Source organism: Camellia sinensis, unplaced genomic scaffold (assembly GCF_055761805.1).
Source record: "Camellia sinensis isolate YWXY unplaced genomic scaffold, ASM5576180v1 Unanchor3, whole genome shotgun sequence".
Taxonomy (NCBI): domain Eukaryota; kingdom Viridiplantae; phylum Streptophyta; class Magnoliopsida; order Ericales; family Theaceae; genus Camellia; species Camellia sinensis.
This window is the reverse complement of record NW_028129178.1, coordinates 1,282,504-1,301,094: the sequence shown is the minus strand read 5'-3', so window position 1 is coordinate 1,301,094 and position 18,591 is coordinate 1,282,504. Positions and strand designations below refer to the sequence as shown.

Here is an 18,591-nt window from a genome sequence, read left to right as displayed (position 1 = left end):
ATGATATTCATTTTATCTGGGAAAAGGTTCGAGTTGGCATTGTATGTCCTTTATTTGTTCCATCTTCTGATCAGACTGCCGACATCTTCACTAAATCTGTAGGACCATACCTACTTCGATCTTCCATTGGCAAGCTGGGGTTGGTTGACATCTTTGATTTAGCTTGAGGGGGAGTGTTGGAGTATAGAATGTTGGAATATGGAATATTGTATATTTAATTTAGGAATTTAATTTTAGGGTTTGATTGTGTAATTATTTAATTCCTTTTTCATGTATCTTAGATTGATTATATATAGACATGGTCTCACCCAAATGAGGGTAAGCCAATATTTTATAACTATCTTCTCTTCCCAACACATGTCTGACACTCGTCAAAACGTATCCTATTTTTTGAAAGTATTTTAGATCTGGACAATTGTCGGATACTCGTGTCCTTTGCTTAAACACACATGTTCACCAATTAAACATACATTAAACAAATTATAAGTTTAAACTAATTAACTTCGGATACAATAATGAAAGAAAAAAAAATATAAAATATAAAGTAAGTGTTATGTTACATTTTTTATTATATTTGAATGTTATATTCATATATATGACATATTATAAGTATATAAAATTATATATTTCGTGCATGTCCCCTACATGTCGTGTCTTGCATTTTTTGAAAATTAGCATGTCGGCTTCTTAGTTGCAGGAATCATGCAACTTGGTGGCGATTCTGAGTAAGAATTGCGTTTCTGTGGAGAGAGAAACGTGATTCAGTCCAAGGTAGGATCGTAAAGGAGGGAGGGGGAGAGAGAGAGAGAGAGAGAAATATGGTCTCGCCGTCGATCTGTTACATGGATTCGTTGGTTTAGGGCATGGGTTTCTCGGACATGGCTTCGATTTGTTACATTGCCTTCAATCTCCGTTACATCTAGGATGGCAATTTGAAACCGGCCCGATGGGGACCCGACCTTGAATCGAGCGGGTTTTTCCCGAAAAATACCCCCGACGGGACAGGGATGGTATTTAAAAATCAATCCCCGAACAGATTCTGGCCGGGGACGGGGATCAGTGTCCCAGCCCCGTACTCGGCCCGTCCCCGTCCCCGTCCCCGACCCCCGGCCCGATTTATCCCCGATATTAAATTACAATTTTACCCAGTGTTGTCAAAGTCGCGCCTAGGCGCACGCCTAGGCGCAAGGCGAGTCGAGGCGCACCATCTGCGCCTGTACAGGTGCCAGGCGAGGCGGCTTGAGCCAGGCGAGCGCCTTAGCCGCGCCTTGAGCCAGGCGAGAGAGGCGCAAGGCCCTCGCCTAGGCGCGACTGAGAGTTTAATCTGTAGATCAGATCGAACGACTCAGATTCGACTCAGATTAAGGTTTCGAATGGCATAAAATCACAGAGGATCAGAACTCATGTACCATATCAGCCGAATACGACTCAGATTAACCCTAATCGAAGTCGTCTCTCTCCCTCTTTCGAGCTGCTGGAGCTACGACTGCGACACGAGCTGGACTTCGACTGCGACACTGATCGACTTCGGCTGAGCAGGTTCGACTCCTTCTTCTTCGTCTTCGACAGGTCTTCGACTTCGACATTCATATTTTTTTTTTTTTTTTTCCCTTTTCTTCTTTCTCCTTCGGCTTCTCCTTCTTCTTCGTCTTCGACAGGTTCAGTCCTTCGTCTTCGACACTGATCCCTTTTTTATTTTATTTTATTTTTTCCTTTTCTTTTTTTTTTCAATTATTTGAGTTATATTAAATAAATAAATAAATAAATAAATAAATAAATAAATTATGATTATTACATAAATAAATAAATTAATTCATACATACATAAATAAAAAAATAGATACATTACATTACATTCATTATGATTATATTAAAATTGATTCATCATTATACTGAAATTAATTAATTGATCATTAATTAAAAAAAAAAAGAAAATTGATTCATGAGTTAATTAATTCATACATTCATTACAGTACATACATTGAATCATAACATTAATTAATTCATAAATTGATTCATAAGTTAATTAAAAAAATAAAAAATTGATTAATTAATTAGAAAAGATTAATGTGTTGTGATTAATTAATAAGAATTTAATGTGTTGTATGTGTTGTGATTAATGTGATTAATAAGAATTTAATTGATTAATAAAGATTAATCAATTTATCAATTTATCAATTTATCAATTAATCAATTTATTGTGTTGTGATTAATGTGTTGTGATTAAAAAAATAGAAAATTGGTTGATTAATTAATTGATAAATTGATTCATAAGTTAATCAATTTATTAATGTGATGAATTAATAAATTGGTCAAAGTTTTTCTTGAAAAAATAATGTAACATAGGAATTAATGTAATGGAATGTAATGTTCATTAATTAATTAATTGATCATTAATTAAAAAAATAGAAAATTGATTCATGAGTTAATTAATTCATACATTCATTACAGTACATACATTGAATCATAACATTAATTAATTTATAAATTGATTCATAAGTTAATTAAAAAAATAGAAAATTGATTAATTAATTAGAAAAGATTAATGTGTTGTGATTAATAAGAATTTAATGTGTTGTATGTGTTGTGATTAATGTGATTAATAAGAATTTAATAAGAATTTAATTAATTAATAAAGATTAATCAATTTATCAATTAATCAATTTATTGTGATTAATGTGTTGTGATTAAAAAAATAGAAAATTGGTTGATTAATTAATTGATAAATTGATTCATAAGTTAATCAATTTATTAATGTGATGAATTAATAAATTGGTCAAATCAAAGTTTTTCTTGAAAAAATAATGTAACATAGGAATGAATGTAATGGAATGTAATGTACATTAATTAATTAATTCATCATTAATTAAAAAAATAGAAAATTGATTCATACATTACATACATTAATAAATTCATCACATAACATACATTACATTCATTATACTGAAATTGTTTTTCTGTTATTTATTTTTTGTGTTGTGTAGTGAGTACTATTACTAAGTAGAAAATGACATCGGAAAGTAATAGAAAAGATCCGGCGTGGCAATATGCCCATTTGGTGGAGGAGAATAATTTAAACAAGTTTGAGTGTAATTTTTGTGGTAAAGTATCAAATGGAGGTGTTTATCGGGTGAAACAACACCTTGCGGGAGGTTATAGGAATGTTACTGTTTGCCCGAAGTGTCCTTCTCATGTAAGAGAAGAGATTAGAGAGTTCATGTCCAAAAAAAAGACACAAAAAGAAGAAATGAACATGTTGCCTGATTTTGATGACATGGACATGGAAGATGAAGATGAAGATGATGATGTTGTTGAGATCAATGTCAATCAACACTGCAAGTTGACAAGTAGTAGCCAAGGTTCATCCAAATCCAAATCCAAATCAAAAATGCCAAAGAGAAAAGGGCCTATGGATGTTTACTTCACACCAAATCCTGAATCAGTGGTGAAAAATCGAAGAGACCAAGCAAAAGGGAAACAAACAAAAATTGATGCAAATGACCCTTACAAAAAAGAAATGAGAGCTCGGGCACTGCAAAGATTTGCAAGGTGGATGTATGATGCTGGTATCCCTTTCAATGCAGTAAATTATGAGAGTTTTGGACCAATGATTGAAGCCATTGGCCAATATGGTCCTGGTATGAAGCCACCGACTTACCATGAAGTGCGGGTTACCCAACTCAAAAAAGAAGTGAAACATACTGAAGATTTGATGAAGTATCATAAAGAGGATTGTGCAAAATACGGGTGTTCCATAGTGGCTGATGGTTGGACTGATAAGAGAGGAAGGACATTGATTAATTTTTTAGTTAATTGTCCAAGAGGAACTATGTTTGTTGAGTCGGTTGATGCTTCTAGCTATTCCAAGGATGGGCAAAAGTTATTTGAATTGCTAGACAAGTTTGTGGAGAAAGTTGGAAAAGAGAATGTCGTGCAAGTTATCACTGATAGCGCTGCAGCTAATGTGTTGGCGGGTAAGAATATTTCCTCATTCCTTACATCAAAATTGTTTACTCATAATTTGTTTTGTATTTAAAATTTAAAAACTTGAAAATAATAATTCTTCATTATTGTTACATTATAGGGAGGTTTTTGGAAGCTAAGTATGAACAGTTGTATTGGACACCATGTGCTGCTCATTGTTTGGACTTGATGTTGGAAGACATTTTCAAGATACCTAGACTGAAAAAGACATTTGAAAGGGGTATTGCAGTACATGGCTACATTTACAATCGGCCTACGTTGCTAAACATGATGAGGCGCTATACAAATTTGAAGAATTTGATCAAGCCTGCAAAAACTAGATTTGCAACCGCTTTTTTGACTTTGTCTAGGATGCATCAACAAAAAAACAATTTGAGAAAGATGGTCACCTCCGAAGACTGGACCTCAAGCAAATGGGCAAAGGAGCCACAAGGTAAAAGAATGGCACAAACTTTGTTGATGCCTTCATTTTGGAATACTGTTGTGTTTGCCCTTAAGGTCTCGGGTCCTCTTGTCAAAGTGCTTAGATTGGTTGATACTGAGAAGAAACCTCCCATGGGATACATTTATGAGGCAATGGATAGGGCAAAAGAATGCATTGCAAGTTCATTTGATCATAAAGAAGAGAAGTATAATGAAATCTTCGAAATCATTGACAAAAGATGGGATGTCCAATTGCATTGACCTTTACATGCAGCTGCGCATTTTCTTAACCCAGAATTCTTTTACCCAAAAGCGTTAGAGGTGCAAAGAGATCATGAAGTGATGAATGGGTTTTATGAATGCATGCAAAGGTTGGTCCCGGATGTCACTGTTCAAGATTTGATCACTAATGAGATGAGTATTTATATGAAGGCTGAGAGTCTTTTTGGCAAGGCTGTTGCAATTAGGCAAAGAAATACAAGAGCACCAGGTAATATATTATAGACTCATAGAGTTTATTTTGAGTAATACTTTTAATAAAACTTAATACTTGGTAACAATTATTTCTAACTAGTGGATTATCGCAGCTGATTGGTGGGCATCATATGGTTCTTATACTCCAAACTTGCAAACTTTTGCTATAAAAGTCTTTAGCCTAACATGTAGTTCATCGGGTTGTGAACGAAATTGGAGTGTATTCGAACATGTGAGTATTTAACATTCTAACTAATTTTTTGTTGAATTCAAATTTTTTTTTTCTCATTATATAGAATTTAATATCTTTTTAATACTTGCAGCTTCATAGCAAGAAAAGAAATAGATTGGAACAACAACGTCTCAATGATTTAGTGTATGTCAAATACAATAGAACATTGAGATTTAGGTATGACATGCGCAACACTCTTGATCCCATATCTTTGCAAAATATTGATGAAAGCAATGAGTGGTTGCTTGGGAGGATGGATGGAGAATCAGATGAAGATAATGAGCCTGTGTTTGATGATGATGATGGCTTGACGTGGGCTACTGTTGCTAGAGCTTCTGGAGTAGAAGAAAGTAGCCATGCAAGTAGAGCAACAAGTTCACGCTCAAAGGCACAACCGAGGATATCTAAACCATCAACATTGACTCCACTTCAATTAATAGATGAAGAGGAAGCGGGCTCAGATGACACAGAGGAGGAAGATGTTGAGGGATACAAATCAACTGATGGAGAAGAAGATGATAGTTTGCTTGCCATTGATGTTGAGGATGATTGACTGACACCGACCTAACCTACCCTTGCTTTTGATATTGATGTTTTTAAGTGTTAAGTGAAGACATATATTAATATTTGTTGGATATTTATGTTTTGGATGTTTAGTGTTTATGTTTTTATTTTATTGAATGTGGATTATTTGATCTTTGAAAATTGGAATGTTATGTAATATGCACTTTCATGGCTTTGAGAATTATTCTATATTGTCTTGAATCTTGATTACTTTTTATTTTTTAAAAAATTGTCTTACTACTATGAATGATTAGTCTATATTAATTTTTCTATTTTTTACGAATACTGTGCGCCTTACTTCAATAAAGCCCGCGCCTCGCCTTGCGCCTTGCGCCTAGGCTCCAAGAGACCTTCGGCGCCTTAGTGCGCCTTGAGCCTTTAAAAACACTGATTTTACCCTTATATACATATATATATATATATATATATATATAAACCACTGACTTTACAAACCACTGACCACTGACTTTACAAACCACTGACTTTACCTTTTTTTTTGTTTTTTTGATAAGCACTGACTTTACCTTATTTCACCTCAGATCTCATCACTCTCTTCTTTACCCTGTCTCCGTCTCTCATCTCCCTCTAGCTCACTGACTTCTCTCTCTCTCTCTCTCTCTCAGATCCACAGCCACCACACAGCGTCTCTTATCCACTCCCTCCCTTCTCGATGTCGCCGACCACCACCGCCGCTCACAGATCAGATCTTTTTTTTTTTTTTTTTTCAGATCTGTCTCACATTTTTTTTTTAGATCTGTTTCAGATCTCATCTGTCTCGGATGATGATGTTGTATTTTTTGAAATTTTTTTTTTTTCAGATCTGTTTCATATATATATATTTTTTTAGATCTGTTTCAGATCTGTCTCGGATGATGATGTTGTTGTATTTTCTGAATTTTTTTTTTTTTTAGCCTGGGATTGCTCGGGGTCGGGGAAACCCGATACCCGTTGGGGACGGGGGTGGGGGCAGTGATAGATTCCCCATCGGGGCTGGGGCCGGGGGAAATTTGACCATTGGGGATCAGGGACGGGGAGGGTGATCCCCGGCCCGGCCCCGCTCCGTTGCCATTCCTAGTTACATCGCCTTTGATCTGCTCGCAATCTCCTTTGCACTCTCTGTCTTCATCTCTCTCGATATCCTCTTCTCTTCTTCATCATCTCCTCCTCGTCTTCTTCTTCGTCGTCTTTTTCTTCTTCTTCTTCTTCTTCTCTCTGTCTCTCTCTCTTGTCGATTTGTGTCCCTCTCTCGTCGATTTGTGTCCCCCTCCCGTTTTTAACATATAATAAATAATATAATTTGTTATATAATAATAAATATAATTAAATCATATGTAATTAAAAAAAAAAATTTAATAAAATCTATAAAATAAATCATCCAATTTTTATTTATTATTATTTAAACATATTTTATTATTCCTTATTGGTTATATTTTTTTATTTATAATATATATATCAATTAAAAATAAAAAATAAATAAATTAACAATAACTCATTATTTAAAAAATATAATAAATAAATAAAATATGTAGTGTGTATTAAAATAAAAATATTTATAAAAAAATTCTAATGTGTATTAAAATATATATATATTACCGTTTCCCGAGGCGCTCTCAACCTAAGAAACTTCTATCGGCTCATACTTCCTCGCTCCCGCTCTTGCCCCCGCTCCCGCTTCGTGCAACTAAGGTCGACATGTCCATGTCGTATCCGTGTCGTGTCGCATGTTCGTGTTCGTGCTTCTTAGGCTATAGCTAATAATATATAGGGCTCACTCTTATTTAGAGTGCTTGGTGAAGCCTGCCTACCTAATGGATGCCTTTGTACAATGTACCATTATCAGTGCCTAAGAAGCACAAACATGTACACAGACATTGACATTGACATTGACATAGGACATGTACACAGACATCGACATCGACATCAACATCGGACATAGGACATGATAATTTTCAAAAATTTAAGATAACGACATGACAAGAATACAACAAAAAATGTATATTTATTTTATTTGCCATGAATATGAATGTCATAGCTACAAACAATTAAAAATATTGAAAAACTGAAACTAATTCAATATGAAAAAATAAATCAGTTTTTAAGTTAAACTTTATTCTATATGAAAAATACTATTTAATCCATCATGAATCATTGCATCAGAGTTCTTCCCTTGATCATCTTTAAAAATTGTAAGTGTGCTATTATCACAAGTAGATGAAGATAGTTTGGTTTGAGTTTTTAATTGGTGGTGATGATGCTTCATAAGAAAAGTTTAAGGAAGGGTATTTGTCAAATGTGAAAAATTTTCAGCATCAGGGTGCGGCGTGTGTTGAGATGATGCTTTAGAGAAAGAAAGCCTTCCCTTCTATTTTTCTTGCTTCATATAAAGATACTTTGTCGGTGATTTTGTTTGAGGGATGGGTCAGAGTGTTTTTTGGGACATTAGGTTGAAAAGGAACTTGCAAGATTGGGAGTTGGAACAGTTGACTAATCTCCTCAATTTGCTTTATGGGTGTAGAGTTGTTTAAGGCATAATTCATTATGGCAGACTATATCTTGGTGAGGGTGTTTTGATTGAAATCTTTTTATGGAGATTGGAAGAGTGAATTTCCTAGGGGAGGAATTTGGATTGTTGGTCAAGATTATTTTTTATGTGTGGAACACAACACCCATGAGAAGACTCTTACAAGTGACAACTTATCTATGAGGCATCAAATCTTTGTTAATTGGTATTGTCTTAATAAAGGTGATGGTGAATCAGCTTCTGTTTGTCAGTTGTTTATTCACTGTAAGTTAACGTAGCTATTGATTGTATGGGTTGGTCTTATTACTGTTTGGGGTGGATTGAGTGTTTCATAGAGATGTGTGGTTAGAGTTGTGTTCGGATGGTGGGGAGATTGGTTGGGGAGGCTTAGGAAGAAGGCTTGGCTCTTATCTCTGTCATGTTTGATGTGGATTTTTTAGAGGGAACATAACAGGAGAACTTTAGAAGGTGTTGACAAGCCTCTGTTAGGCTTGAAAGTTGCATTTTGGCCAACTTGTATAGTTGGACTTCTAGGTATGGAAGATATGAGCTTGAGGTGGCCAGAAGGAGGATCTGGGAAAATGATGGACACTTGGTTGGCAAAGAACCACTAGAGGTAGGGGAGAAAAGAGCGAAGGCAGTTCTAGGAGGGTAGAGAGTACTTGTAAGCTTGCCGAAGGAGGTAGGATTGGCTTCTTGTTTTGCATGCATGAGGAGGGTTCCCTCTTATAGGAGGGTCATGGGACCAATTCAACTATGGACAGGTGGTTCAACTCCCTTGGTTTGGCAATTTAAAAGTTTCCAACTACCCATTTTGCATATGGTCAGAGACTCAGACCTTAAGTTTCTATCATGAGGTTGTAGTGGGTAGGTATGATAGGCCTTGGGGATCATATCATAATGTTTCAGAGGTAGGTATTGTACAATCTTTAAGATATCACAAATCTTTGTCAAAACCCTTCTCTCTAGGACTGGTCAAGGTGGAGTGACCTTGACCATCTCGACTCTAACTTCCAAGCCACAAATTTTCGAGTGATCTTGAGTGAAGATCTTAGTCCCTGCTTGTGACGTAGGTTAATTTGGTAGCATTTCTGAGACCAAGTATGAGTGGGGTGCCGAAGATCATTTGTATAGATCATGCAGAAGAGTTAAATGGTTGCTTGATCCAAAGGGGAGCATGTAGAAATGCACTATTGACACGTGGTGCCAACTAATAAATGGAGACGATGTGGCCATGACACATAGAGATGAATACATATACCTAAGTTAGGAAAGTTATACACCTTCTCACCCTTTTTAATTGTAGACTTGTATCATTTGCGCAATTTTGTAGGCTTGGATTATTTGGACTTGTGAGAATCTTTAGGCCTTTTTGTCTTTCGAGTGTATAAGACTTTTTTTTATAAACCTTCTTAGGTTATTGTGATGTAACATTTTTGTAAATCGGCATCATCCCCTTTTGATGCTTTTTAATATAATTTGTTTTACTTGCAAAATAATATATATCAATATAGGTCTATTCTCTGGTTGGGTTTGTTCTGACTTGTTGACCTGGAAGAAAAATATTCTTCCTTTTTTCCAATTCATGACTGAACTAGATGTGACTGAAAATTGAACCAGCCAACTTCTCGTCCAGGTTCTAGTTAGATCAAAGTGACTTCCATCCCTATCGTCTTACCCATACATATTTCCAAGACATGAAACTTGTGTTTGTGTACATAACAGAAATGCTGCTAGAAGGCAGGCATATTTTTTTGTACAAGAACTATGAGTTGTGGTATTTCTTATGCTTATTAATGCAGTACATTTTTTTAATGCATGCTGGGGGTTATTCTGGCTCTACAGTAAGAAAGTGATTTGAACTGCTTGCTTACCTTATCTGGTACCGTAGCAATTGCGTGCCTGCCTTTTCAGCCTTTCTGCTTTTCTCTTTCCCTTGGTACACCGTGAGTCAATGATTGATCCTTACTGCATAACAGAACTTTTTCATTTTGTTATTTTACCTCAACCCACAAATTCACTTCAAGTTGACAGTTGGTGCACTTGATTTCCTAAACAGTGTTGTTTATATAACTAAGTTGTTGAAGTACACAAATATTTTTACCCGAGCATAAATGAAGTTTTATTTGTTTTAATGTAATACATGCGTGCTTCTGTCTCTTAGAAATAGTCTTCTAACAAGATATTAGAAAGTTTCGTTTGGAACTTTTGGTTAATAACTACTTTTTGTATTCATGCAAATTTACCAGAAAACACTATTTTTGTTTCAATAGCACGTTCCAAAATGAGGTACACTTTTATTCCGAAACAGTGAATTGAGCAGTCCAAACCAATCCCAAAAATATTTTCCAATTTAAACCTTAAAAGTTCCCTTAGGAGGAAGACAAATCAAATATGATAAATTAAATCTAAGGAGAGTAGAGTTTTGATGTGACAACGTAAAAAATTGGTCATAATGCTCACAAAAATGTGTTGTAATATGATTAATTTGATTAAGAAAACCAACATTTTATCAGATGTCTAATTGTTAAAAAAAAAAAGAAGAAGCTTTACAAGTATTCTATTATTGTAATATAAACAAGTCTATTCCTATTGTACCACATTTTTGAGAATGTGGCTCCCATTTCACATACTGAACGATCCACTTTGTCGGTAACATAGTATTCATGATTGTTGGCATGTGGTTGTCAATAGTTGTGTTGGATGCATATCCCATGACGCCAAAAGACCCAAAACAGCTGGCAGATTTTGAATCATCCATATATCATGGTTGGTTAGTTTCAAATATGAACGGATCAAAGTCTAACTAAGATAATTTCCTTGTTGCTGTCCATGGAAAAAATGATTTTAGTGTATCAAAACTTTAGTTTGTCCTCCTAAGGATTGAAATTTGAATGCTTTGTTGCGATAAAATTCTTAAGCTGATCACCTGAAACATATGTAGAGTAATTGGCCATTGTTGACACATTTCATGCCTCTTATGGACATGTTTGCCTCAAAAGAAAGCCAACCAATGATTTTCTACCCCATTGGTTCTTACGATTCTCCATCCTCTAGTGGTGGTGTGATTTATAGAATGCTTTTTAGTCTTTTTTTTTTTGGTACCAAGAATCCCTTCTGCCTATATATTGCACTTGTTTTGTTCAACTGCCTAGCATATAATTACATATTATTTGTTGTGTTGTAGGGGTTTGAAAGTAGTAGATGCTTCCCGGTGTTTCAATTGTGGTTCCTACAACCACTCATTGAAGGAATGCCCAAAACCTCGTGACAATGTAGCTGTTAATAATGCTCGCAAGCAGCACAAGTCAAGATGTAATAAAAATGCTGGTTCTTGTAATCCAACTCGATACTACCAAAATTCTGCTGAGGGAAAGTATGATGGTTTAAGGCCAGGTGTCCTTGATGCTGAAACACGGAAACTTCTTGGTCTTGGGGTAATATGGATCATTCTTTTGCATGCAAAGGCTTGCTACTTTTTCTGTTAGTGTTTATGTGAACTTTTATTTGCTGAGTGATTTATGTTACCTGTTTTTCTGTTTCATGTTGAAGTTTATTGCAGGAATCTGTATGATTGCATTTAACTCTTTCAGAACACTTATTTTCTTTTAACTTTAGGGAATTTGAAATGCTTCATTTTATTTTCTAGCTTCAGATTGCTTGTTAACTTTTTTGACTTACTATTAACTTTATTATAGGATTTTTTTGCATTAAAAAAAAAAAAAAACCTTCTTCTGCACGTGTACAGGAGCTTGATCCACCTCCTTGGCTTAACAGAATGCGACAAATGGGATATCCACCAGGATATCTAGGTAAACTTTTTTTTATTTACTTAAACTCTTGGTAACCAACTACATGTCTTCTTACATATCTACCTTGCGGCCTATGAAGCACGGATACTTCAAAAAGGGTGACGTATCCATATTGGATACTTATCGGATACCGATACTCCTCGGATATTCGCGGATACGTATCAGATACTTCTTAAAAGTATTGGATACTTCTTAATTAATTTTTTATTAATTTTGAAGTATCGAATACTTAATTTTGAAGTACCGAATGCTCGAAATTACATAATACTTATAATATTTTGTTTAGTTCTTTGATAAGAGGAATATGGTGAGAGTTAAAGTAATAGAATTTGCCAAATTGATGTATCCCTGTTGTCTCTCTCACTTCTCTCTCGCTTTCGTACTCTCTCACGTTTCTTCTCTCTGCTCTCATTCTTTTTTTGGTGTTGGCATGTAAGGATGATGTTTAATTTGCATTTGCATTTGCATTTGCTTTTGCTTTTAGTTTTGGATGTTTTATGAATGTTTGAGCACTTTTAGGTTAATAGGAATCCCTCTCTTTATTTATTAATTTACTTTAAGTTTTATTTTCATGCGTATTACATTATTAAAATTATAATTTTTTTTTTTTTTTTTTTTTTTACGAATGTATTCCCGTTGTACCTGTATCATACTTTTTCAAATTTTGACATATCGCTATATCCACATCTCCATATCACCATATCCGTATCCGTGCTTCCTAGGCTATCATTGATGATTTAAAAAAGTATATTTGTCGAAATTTTTATTTAAGAATGGTTTTTTGGCTTTAGCTAAGGTCTTGTGATATTCACTGATGAAGGGGAACAAGTTGAAGCTATTGACCTTGAAGACTCTTAGTTTTATAGGAATCATTCTTCTTTATCAAGTTGTCTTTTGCCTTAGGTTTTATTTTTATGCATACTGCATCACTAAAAATTGTTAAAATAATATTTTTTACAAACGTATCCCCGCCGTACCCGTATCCGGATCGTATTGTATCGTATCCGTATCCCGTATCTGTATCCGTGCTTCCTAGCTTTCAGTATTTTTTGTTTTTAGGATAAAAAAAACAACGCCCAAGAAGTACACATTAATGTGTGTTTGGGAGGGGAAAGATTCAGTACACACCTAACCTTTTTGGCATAAAGCGTAAAGTGGTGGCCCAAGACTTGAACCCATAACCTCAAGGTTATTAGGCCAAGTTTTAACCATTAAACCATATACCCCCTGAGATTTATTAAAAATACGAGTATTCACCTCACGTCTAAGAAATTACATCTTGCCCGTTGAGGTTTTCAATCACATAACAATGGCCTCTTTCTTTAATCAACTGTTAAGTCAAACTAATAGTGTATGGCCCCCTCCTATATTACTTTTACGCTGTGTTTGGTTGGGGGATTTGGGGAGAGATTTGGAAAGGAAAAGGGAAAAGGTGTATGAAACTAGGTGGAATATAGATATATTTTGTTCACATTTCACCCACTTTTTTCATTTCTCTTTCCAAATCCCTCCTCAAATCCCTCAACCAAACACAGCATTAGGGAAATGCTATGGTACACACCCTCAAAAAGGTGTGTACCGTATGCAAGTTCTGACATTTGTGGATTGATTACAACAAATGTCATAACTCAATCCTATGAGAGTCATAACTATTAAAAAAAATTAAGTTATAACCAAACATCACATAAGATTTAACTAAAAAGCTCTTGGGTCACAACATAGGGGTGCATATGGTATAGAATTTCCCTAACTTTTATGGAGTTAAAACACTTTATTTCTTTTTTCTTTTTATTTTATTTTATTCATCTCACCTTCCTTATTTATCATTTCCTCTAGTAACACCATTTCCCCCCCCCCCCCCCCCCCCCCCCCAGTCTTGGTCAGCACCACCATCATTATTGTCTACAAGCGTTTGGTGCATCATCGAGAAGGGTTAGAGAATATTGTGGTGGTGTAGAGAGGGGGATTTGGTGGTGAGTGGATGAAAATAAGAGTAGTATGATAATTTTATTTTAGTATTAGAGTGTATTTGGGTATAAATACATATATTTTTTCTTTTTTTCTGTTAGGTCAGTTGCAAGAAAAAATCTAACAAAGAGGTATTTGTAATTTTTTAGAATGTGAGGGGGGAATCTGTATTTTTGACAAACTTCAAGGGTGTATTTGTGGAATTTACCCTCTTTTTATTTGTAGTTGTGTTAATTGGATTTTTGGAGTGCACATACGTATGAAGCACATATACTTCTAAAAGAGGGACACATCTGTATCAGATACCGATACTCTTTGGATACTTGCGGACGTATTGGATACTTGTTAAAAGTATTACATACTTCTTAATTAATTTTTCATTAATTTTGAAGTATCGGATACTTCAAGTCACGTATTACTTCTTTGACAAAATTAGAATTGTAGCATTTCTTGTATAGCATTATAATATAATATAATTTTGAGGATTAACACATGAAAATTGTTCAATACTTTGCTTAGTTCTTTGATAAGAACATAGTGAGTTAATATAATAGAATTTGTCAAATTAGCTTATCCTATAGAAAGTAAAAATTAACAAAATAATATAACAATAGTAAAATTAAATATCAATAAATAAATAAGTAAACTTGCATACAGTATTTTTTATTAGTGTAGAAGGAAAAAGCACGTGGACAAGTTGTTGATTGTTCTGTTAGTATAATATAAACATAATAGACTTGATATTATAATTTATAAAATCTATTGACAATACCTAATTCTTAAAGATGAGTATTTTCATTAGAAAATTATAGTGTGATTTTTCAACATTCTTAAGCTTATGTGTACCTCACTAATAATTATTTTTAATAATAATATTTTTTTTTACGAACGTATCCTAACTGTATCTGTATTTTACTTTTTTAGGTTTTGGCGTATTGCCGTAGCCGTAGCCGTAGCCGTAGCCATATCCATATCCATATCTGTATCTTGTATCCGTATATGTGCTTCTTAGGCACACAAGTGAATTAATTTAGCCTTGCACTTAATTTTGGTTTTGGAGTTGTTTTCTTTTTCTAGCATTTGTAGCGTCTTCTTTTTGCTCTCATTCTAAGTATGGGGTCATATGTTCCCGAATGAGGGCTGTCTGGAAATCTTTAAACCTTGCTCTAGTTTCCACTTCCTGTGGTTAGATTGAGGTTGGTTGTTTTGGTCATCCAAAATTAGTCCTAACAGACTTTTGGAAAAGTGGCTATTTTAGTGGTTTTTTTGCTTTTTTGCTAAAATGAGTTGAAAAGGATTAATATATTTGGGAAGAATTTTTTGGCTTTTTATGAAAAAATATGCTAAAAGTAGAGTGAAAGGGAAGGAATCTTTGACTTTTTGTACGAGTTGAAAACATTTTGACTTTTTTTGTGCCCTTTTGGCTAAAAGCCTATTGCCGAACGGAAAGCATAGGAAAGCCACTTTAATAGTATGTTAAAATCACTCAGTTTAGAATGTCAAACTCTAGGAGAATGTAATCCATCATTTAGTATCAACGAAAATTATTAAAGTGGTAAGTAAAGGTAATGTACTAGCTTATTATCATAAATAAAAAAAAAGGGTAGGATGCTGACATTTCAACTTAATGTATATATCTCAATTAATTTTGCGTGATGTATGGAATCATGCTTTATACACGTTAGAAGTTTGCATGGGTGAACTTAGCTAAAGCATTTTTTTTCATGATAGTAGATACACTTTTTTTAGGTTACTTGGGCCAGTAGGCGTTAGAATAGCATTAGACTCGACTTGTGCACGTGACCATGTGAGTGACTGTTCTGGGCTAACCACAAGCTGGTTATGGTATTTTGATTGATTATGTGCCCCTAGCATGGACACGAGGGTTTAAAGGGATGGAGCTTGTAACGATGGATGTTTGCATGAATGATCCTGTGTATACAAAGGACCACTAGCTTACTACCAAGTGACTTGGCTTAAATGACACACAATCAAGATTAATGGTTTTTGTAAATATGAAAGTAAAATTTCATCTCCGCTGCTTGTGGTTTCTCATTATAAGATATACTTTTTTTTTTATACTAAAATTTTACTTTGGTAGGGTGTGTCCTTGTGTGATTTGTTTGTGAACTCGTAGTGAAGATATGATTCCTAATTGATTGATAGTAAAATTTTATTGTGAATTAGAGTAAAATTTTATTGTAAATAATAGTAAAATTTTACTGTTTACGTCAATTTCGACGGTAATTTTTTTATTTTTTTCTAGAATTTCATAGTCAATTTGGATCTTGTTTGATAGATTTTGATGAGAGAATTCTAAAACTATTAATTTTATTAAAAAGCGACATCTAGATCAAAAGTTATATCATTTTAAAGTTTAAAATATTAAATTAGTCATTAACCCCTGGTTTGGCTATCATTTTGGGGCTAAAAAAAGCACAAAATGACAAAATAGGCTAATAATAAGATAAAATATCACATCTAACCCATAATCATTACACTTTTTCTCTCAAAAGTCAAAAAGGCCAAAAAATCCAAACCAAAATAGGCTAAAAAAGTCCCAACACAAAAAAGTTGGTTATATTAGCTAATGCCAAACGAAGCTTAAGGATATTTTGGTAATAGTGACGTGTGTTGAACTTTTCAAGGAAATTTTTTTGTGCTTATCTTTAATGCATTAAAGTTTTATTATGAGGGAACTTTGACCAAATTTCCCTAAACATTTTCGGCCATATTAGTGACCCCCCCTTTTTTCAAGTTACTTGGGAGCAGAGTTGGGCATTAGATACTCTGTTGAGGTATGCCCAACCCAGTGTGTTGTTTTTGTTTCCCAATTTCAGACTGGCTAAGAAGATTCCTTAAAATCCTGAAAACTTTTTTTTTCTTTTCTTTTCATTGCTTGCCCCTCCTATATTTATTCTGTTCATGTTTTTGGCAACTTCACTTAAAATTGTAATTCCATTTGGCTCTCCTATCATTTTTGTTGGAATTTTTTTAGATCCAGAAGTTGAGGAACAGGAGCAGCCTTCAGGGATTACAATATTTACTGATGAGGGAAATAAGGAAGAAAAGGAAGATGATGGGGAAATTGGGAAAATCCTTGAGAAGGTCTATCCCGACCTGCCTAGGAAAATGAGTGCCGAGTTTCCGGGAATAAATGCACCAATACCTGAAAATGCAGATGAAAGACGATGGACAACAGCTGGGCCTTCAAGTTCCGATTTAGCCAAGAATCAATCACACTGCAGATCTAACTTTTCATTGGAGCCGATTAGCAGAGGCATGTATCACAGGCAAAGGTGGTCTAGGGATATCAGAAATGAAGGGCCTCCCGGCATTGACCCAGGATTTAGCCCCACACTGTCTGGCTACACTTCCCAGAGTGCACAAGGTAATATTTCCGTACCAATAAGCCCCAGTTTTGGAAGGACCATGTCAGATGGAGGTAGGAGCCCTTTAGTCTATGAAGGTTCTTTAACTCCTGGTTCACACAGTTCTGTACCATGTTTGTCCCAATATAGACTATTTTCACAACAAAATTATGGCTCTGCAAGTTTTGAAAATAAGAGACGATGACAATAGGAATGATTTCAACCCTAATTTTCCATCTCATCAGCACCCCCATCAGAGTAGGAGGTAATGGCCTCAATGTGATCATAATCTTCAGTAGGGGATTGTTTTTGTAACAAACTACATGAAAATCCTTTGTTATATTTCTACTGAGGCTAGATAGTAGGTGATCTTTAGATCAGATGGCCTTGTGAAGATGTATCTTTATAAGCGATTTGCTAGTCATTCTATTAGTCTAACACCTTTTGACTCTTGACACTTTTAATTAATCTTTTGTTTTTTTTTTTTTTTTTTTTTGGCTGCCGGTGCTCTTGTTTATCAATTGTGGAATGTTTGTTTCAAAAAAATAAAATAAAATTGTGGAATGCTTTATGGCTTTGGACAAAAAACTAGGAAGATGGAAAGTGATAAAAAAAAATAGTATGTACGGTGTAGGTTAAAATTTCATGTTCATGATGAATTTGTTTTACGGGCTTTATTTTTTGCTAATTTTTTTGACCACTTTTTCTGGCTCCGTAGCATTGATATTGGTGTGTTTTTTTATCAATGATATAATAACTTTTAGGTGAAATAACAGAGCAACCCATGATGTTTCTTACAATTACAAGAACACCCCATATATTTTTGAATATTACGGAGCACCTCTAGAGGTTTTCGAAGTTTTTTGAAATAAATTGGACAGCCCCATGAGCCATACCATATCTGTCAAAGCATGCATGCGATGGTTGTTCAAAACTCTGCAAAGAAAGTAAAAGGAAAAGAAAATATATACAAGAAGAAGAAGAGGAATCCATCTAAGAATTTCTGATTAATCTGTATTGTTATGGTTGTGCATGTAAAAGATGAAAAGTTTATGCATACAATAAAGCGAAGCAATGAGGTGAGTGAAGTGAAGCTCTGTGAAGTTTACATGAATTAGTTAGTATTGAAATTTTGAGTATGGCAGCCATTTATTCAGAGAGATGGAAACTGGAATTTGCCTCTTGTTCATGCCTGGATGATGTGAAGCAACAAGTCCTAGTACGAAGCTGAATATGCAAATGC

At 34.6% G+C, this 18,591-nt stretch overlaps 2 protein-coding genes across 5 annotated transcripts in view; both read left to right on the top strand.

Annotated features, from left to right (window-relative positions):
* Positions 1-17,812, top strand: part of LOC145816190 (uncharacterized) — a 30,532-nt gene extending 12,720 nt beyond the window's left edge. For 2 of the 3 annotated variants that reach the window (XM_082912487.1, XM_082912486.1), the window contains 3 exons: positions 11,385-11,634; positions 11,946-12,009; positions 16,976-17,812. In XM_082912487.1, coding sequence (XP_082768613.1) covers positions 11,385-11,634; positions 11,946-12,009; positions 16,976-17,553 — 892 coding nt within the window. In that variant the 3' untranslated portion in view covers positions 17,554-17,812. The remainder of the gene's footprint in view (positions 1-11,384; positions 11,635-11,945; positions 12,010-16,975) is intronic. The other variant, XM_082912488.1, reaches the window with a different exon arrangement.
* LOC145816191 (uncharacterized) lies at positions 1,145-5,846 on the top strand. Of its 2 annotated transcripts, XM_082912490.1 has the most exons (5): positions 1,145-1,539; positions 2,984-3,973; positions 4,084-4,896; positions 4,994-5,112; positions 5,204-5,846. In XM_082912490.1, the coding sequence occupies exons 2-3, from the start codon at positions 3,007-3,009 to the stop codon at positions 4,665-4,667; spliced, it is 1,551 nt and encodes a 516-aa protein (XP_082768616.1). In that variant the 5' UTR covers positions 1,145-1,539; positions 2,984-3,006; the 3' UTR covers positions 4,668-4,896; positions 4,994-5,112; positions 5,204-5,846. The 2 variants fall into 2 exon arrangements, with proteins under 2 accessions (XP_082768616.1, XP_082768615.1); XM_082912489.1 differs by lacking the exon at positions 1,145-1,539 and having other exon boundaries at positions 2,279-3,973.
* Positions 17,813-18,591: the final 779 nt, after the last annotated feature.

Coding starts and splice junctions, on each gene's coding strand:
- LOC145816191 (XM_082912490.1), top strand. CDS start 3,007: ATGACATCGGAAAGTAATAGAAAAGATCCGGCGTGGCAATATGCCCAT. Junction 3,974..4,083: donor TGCAGCTAATGTGTTGGCGG/GTAAGAATATTT, acceptor GTTACATTATAG/GGAGGTTTTTGGAAGCTAAG.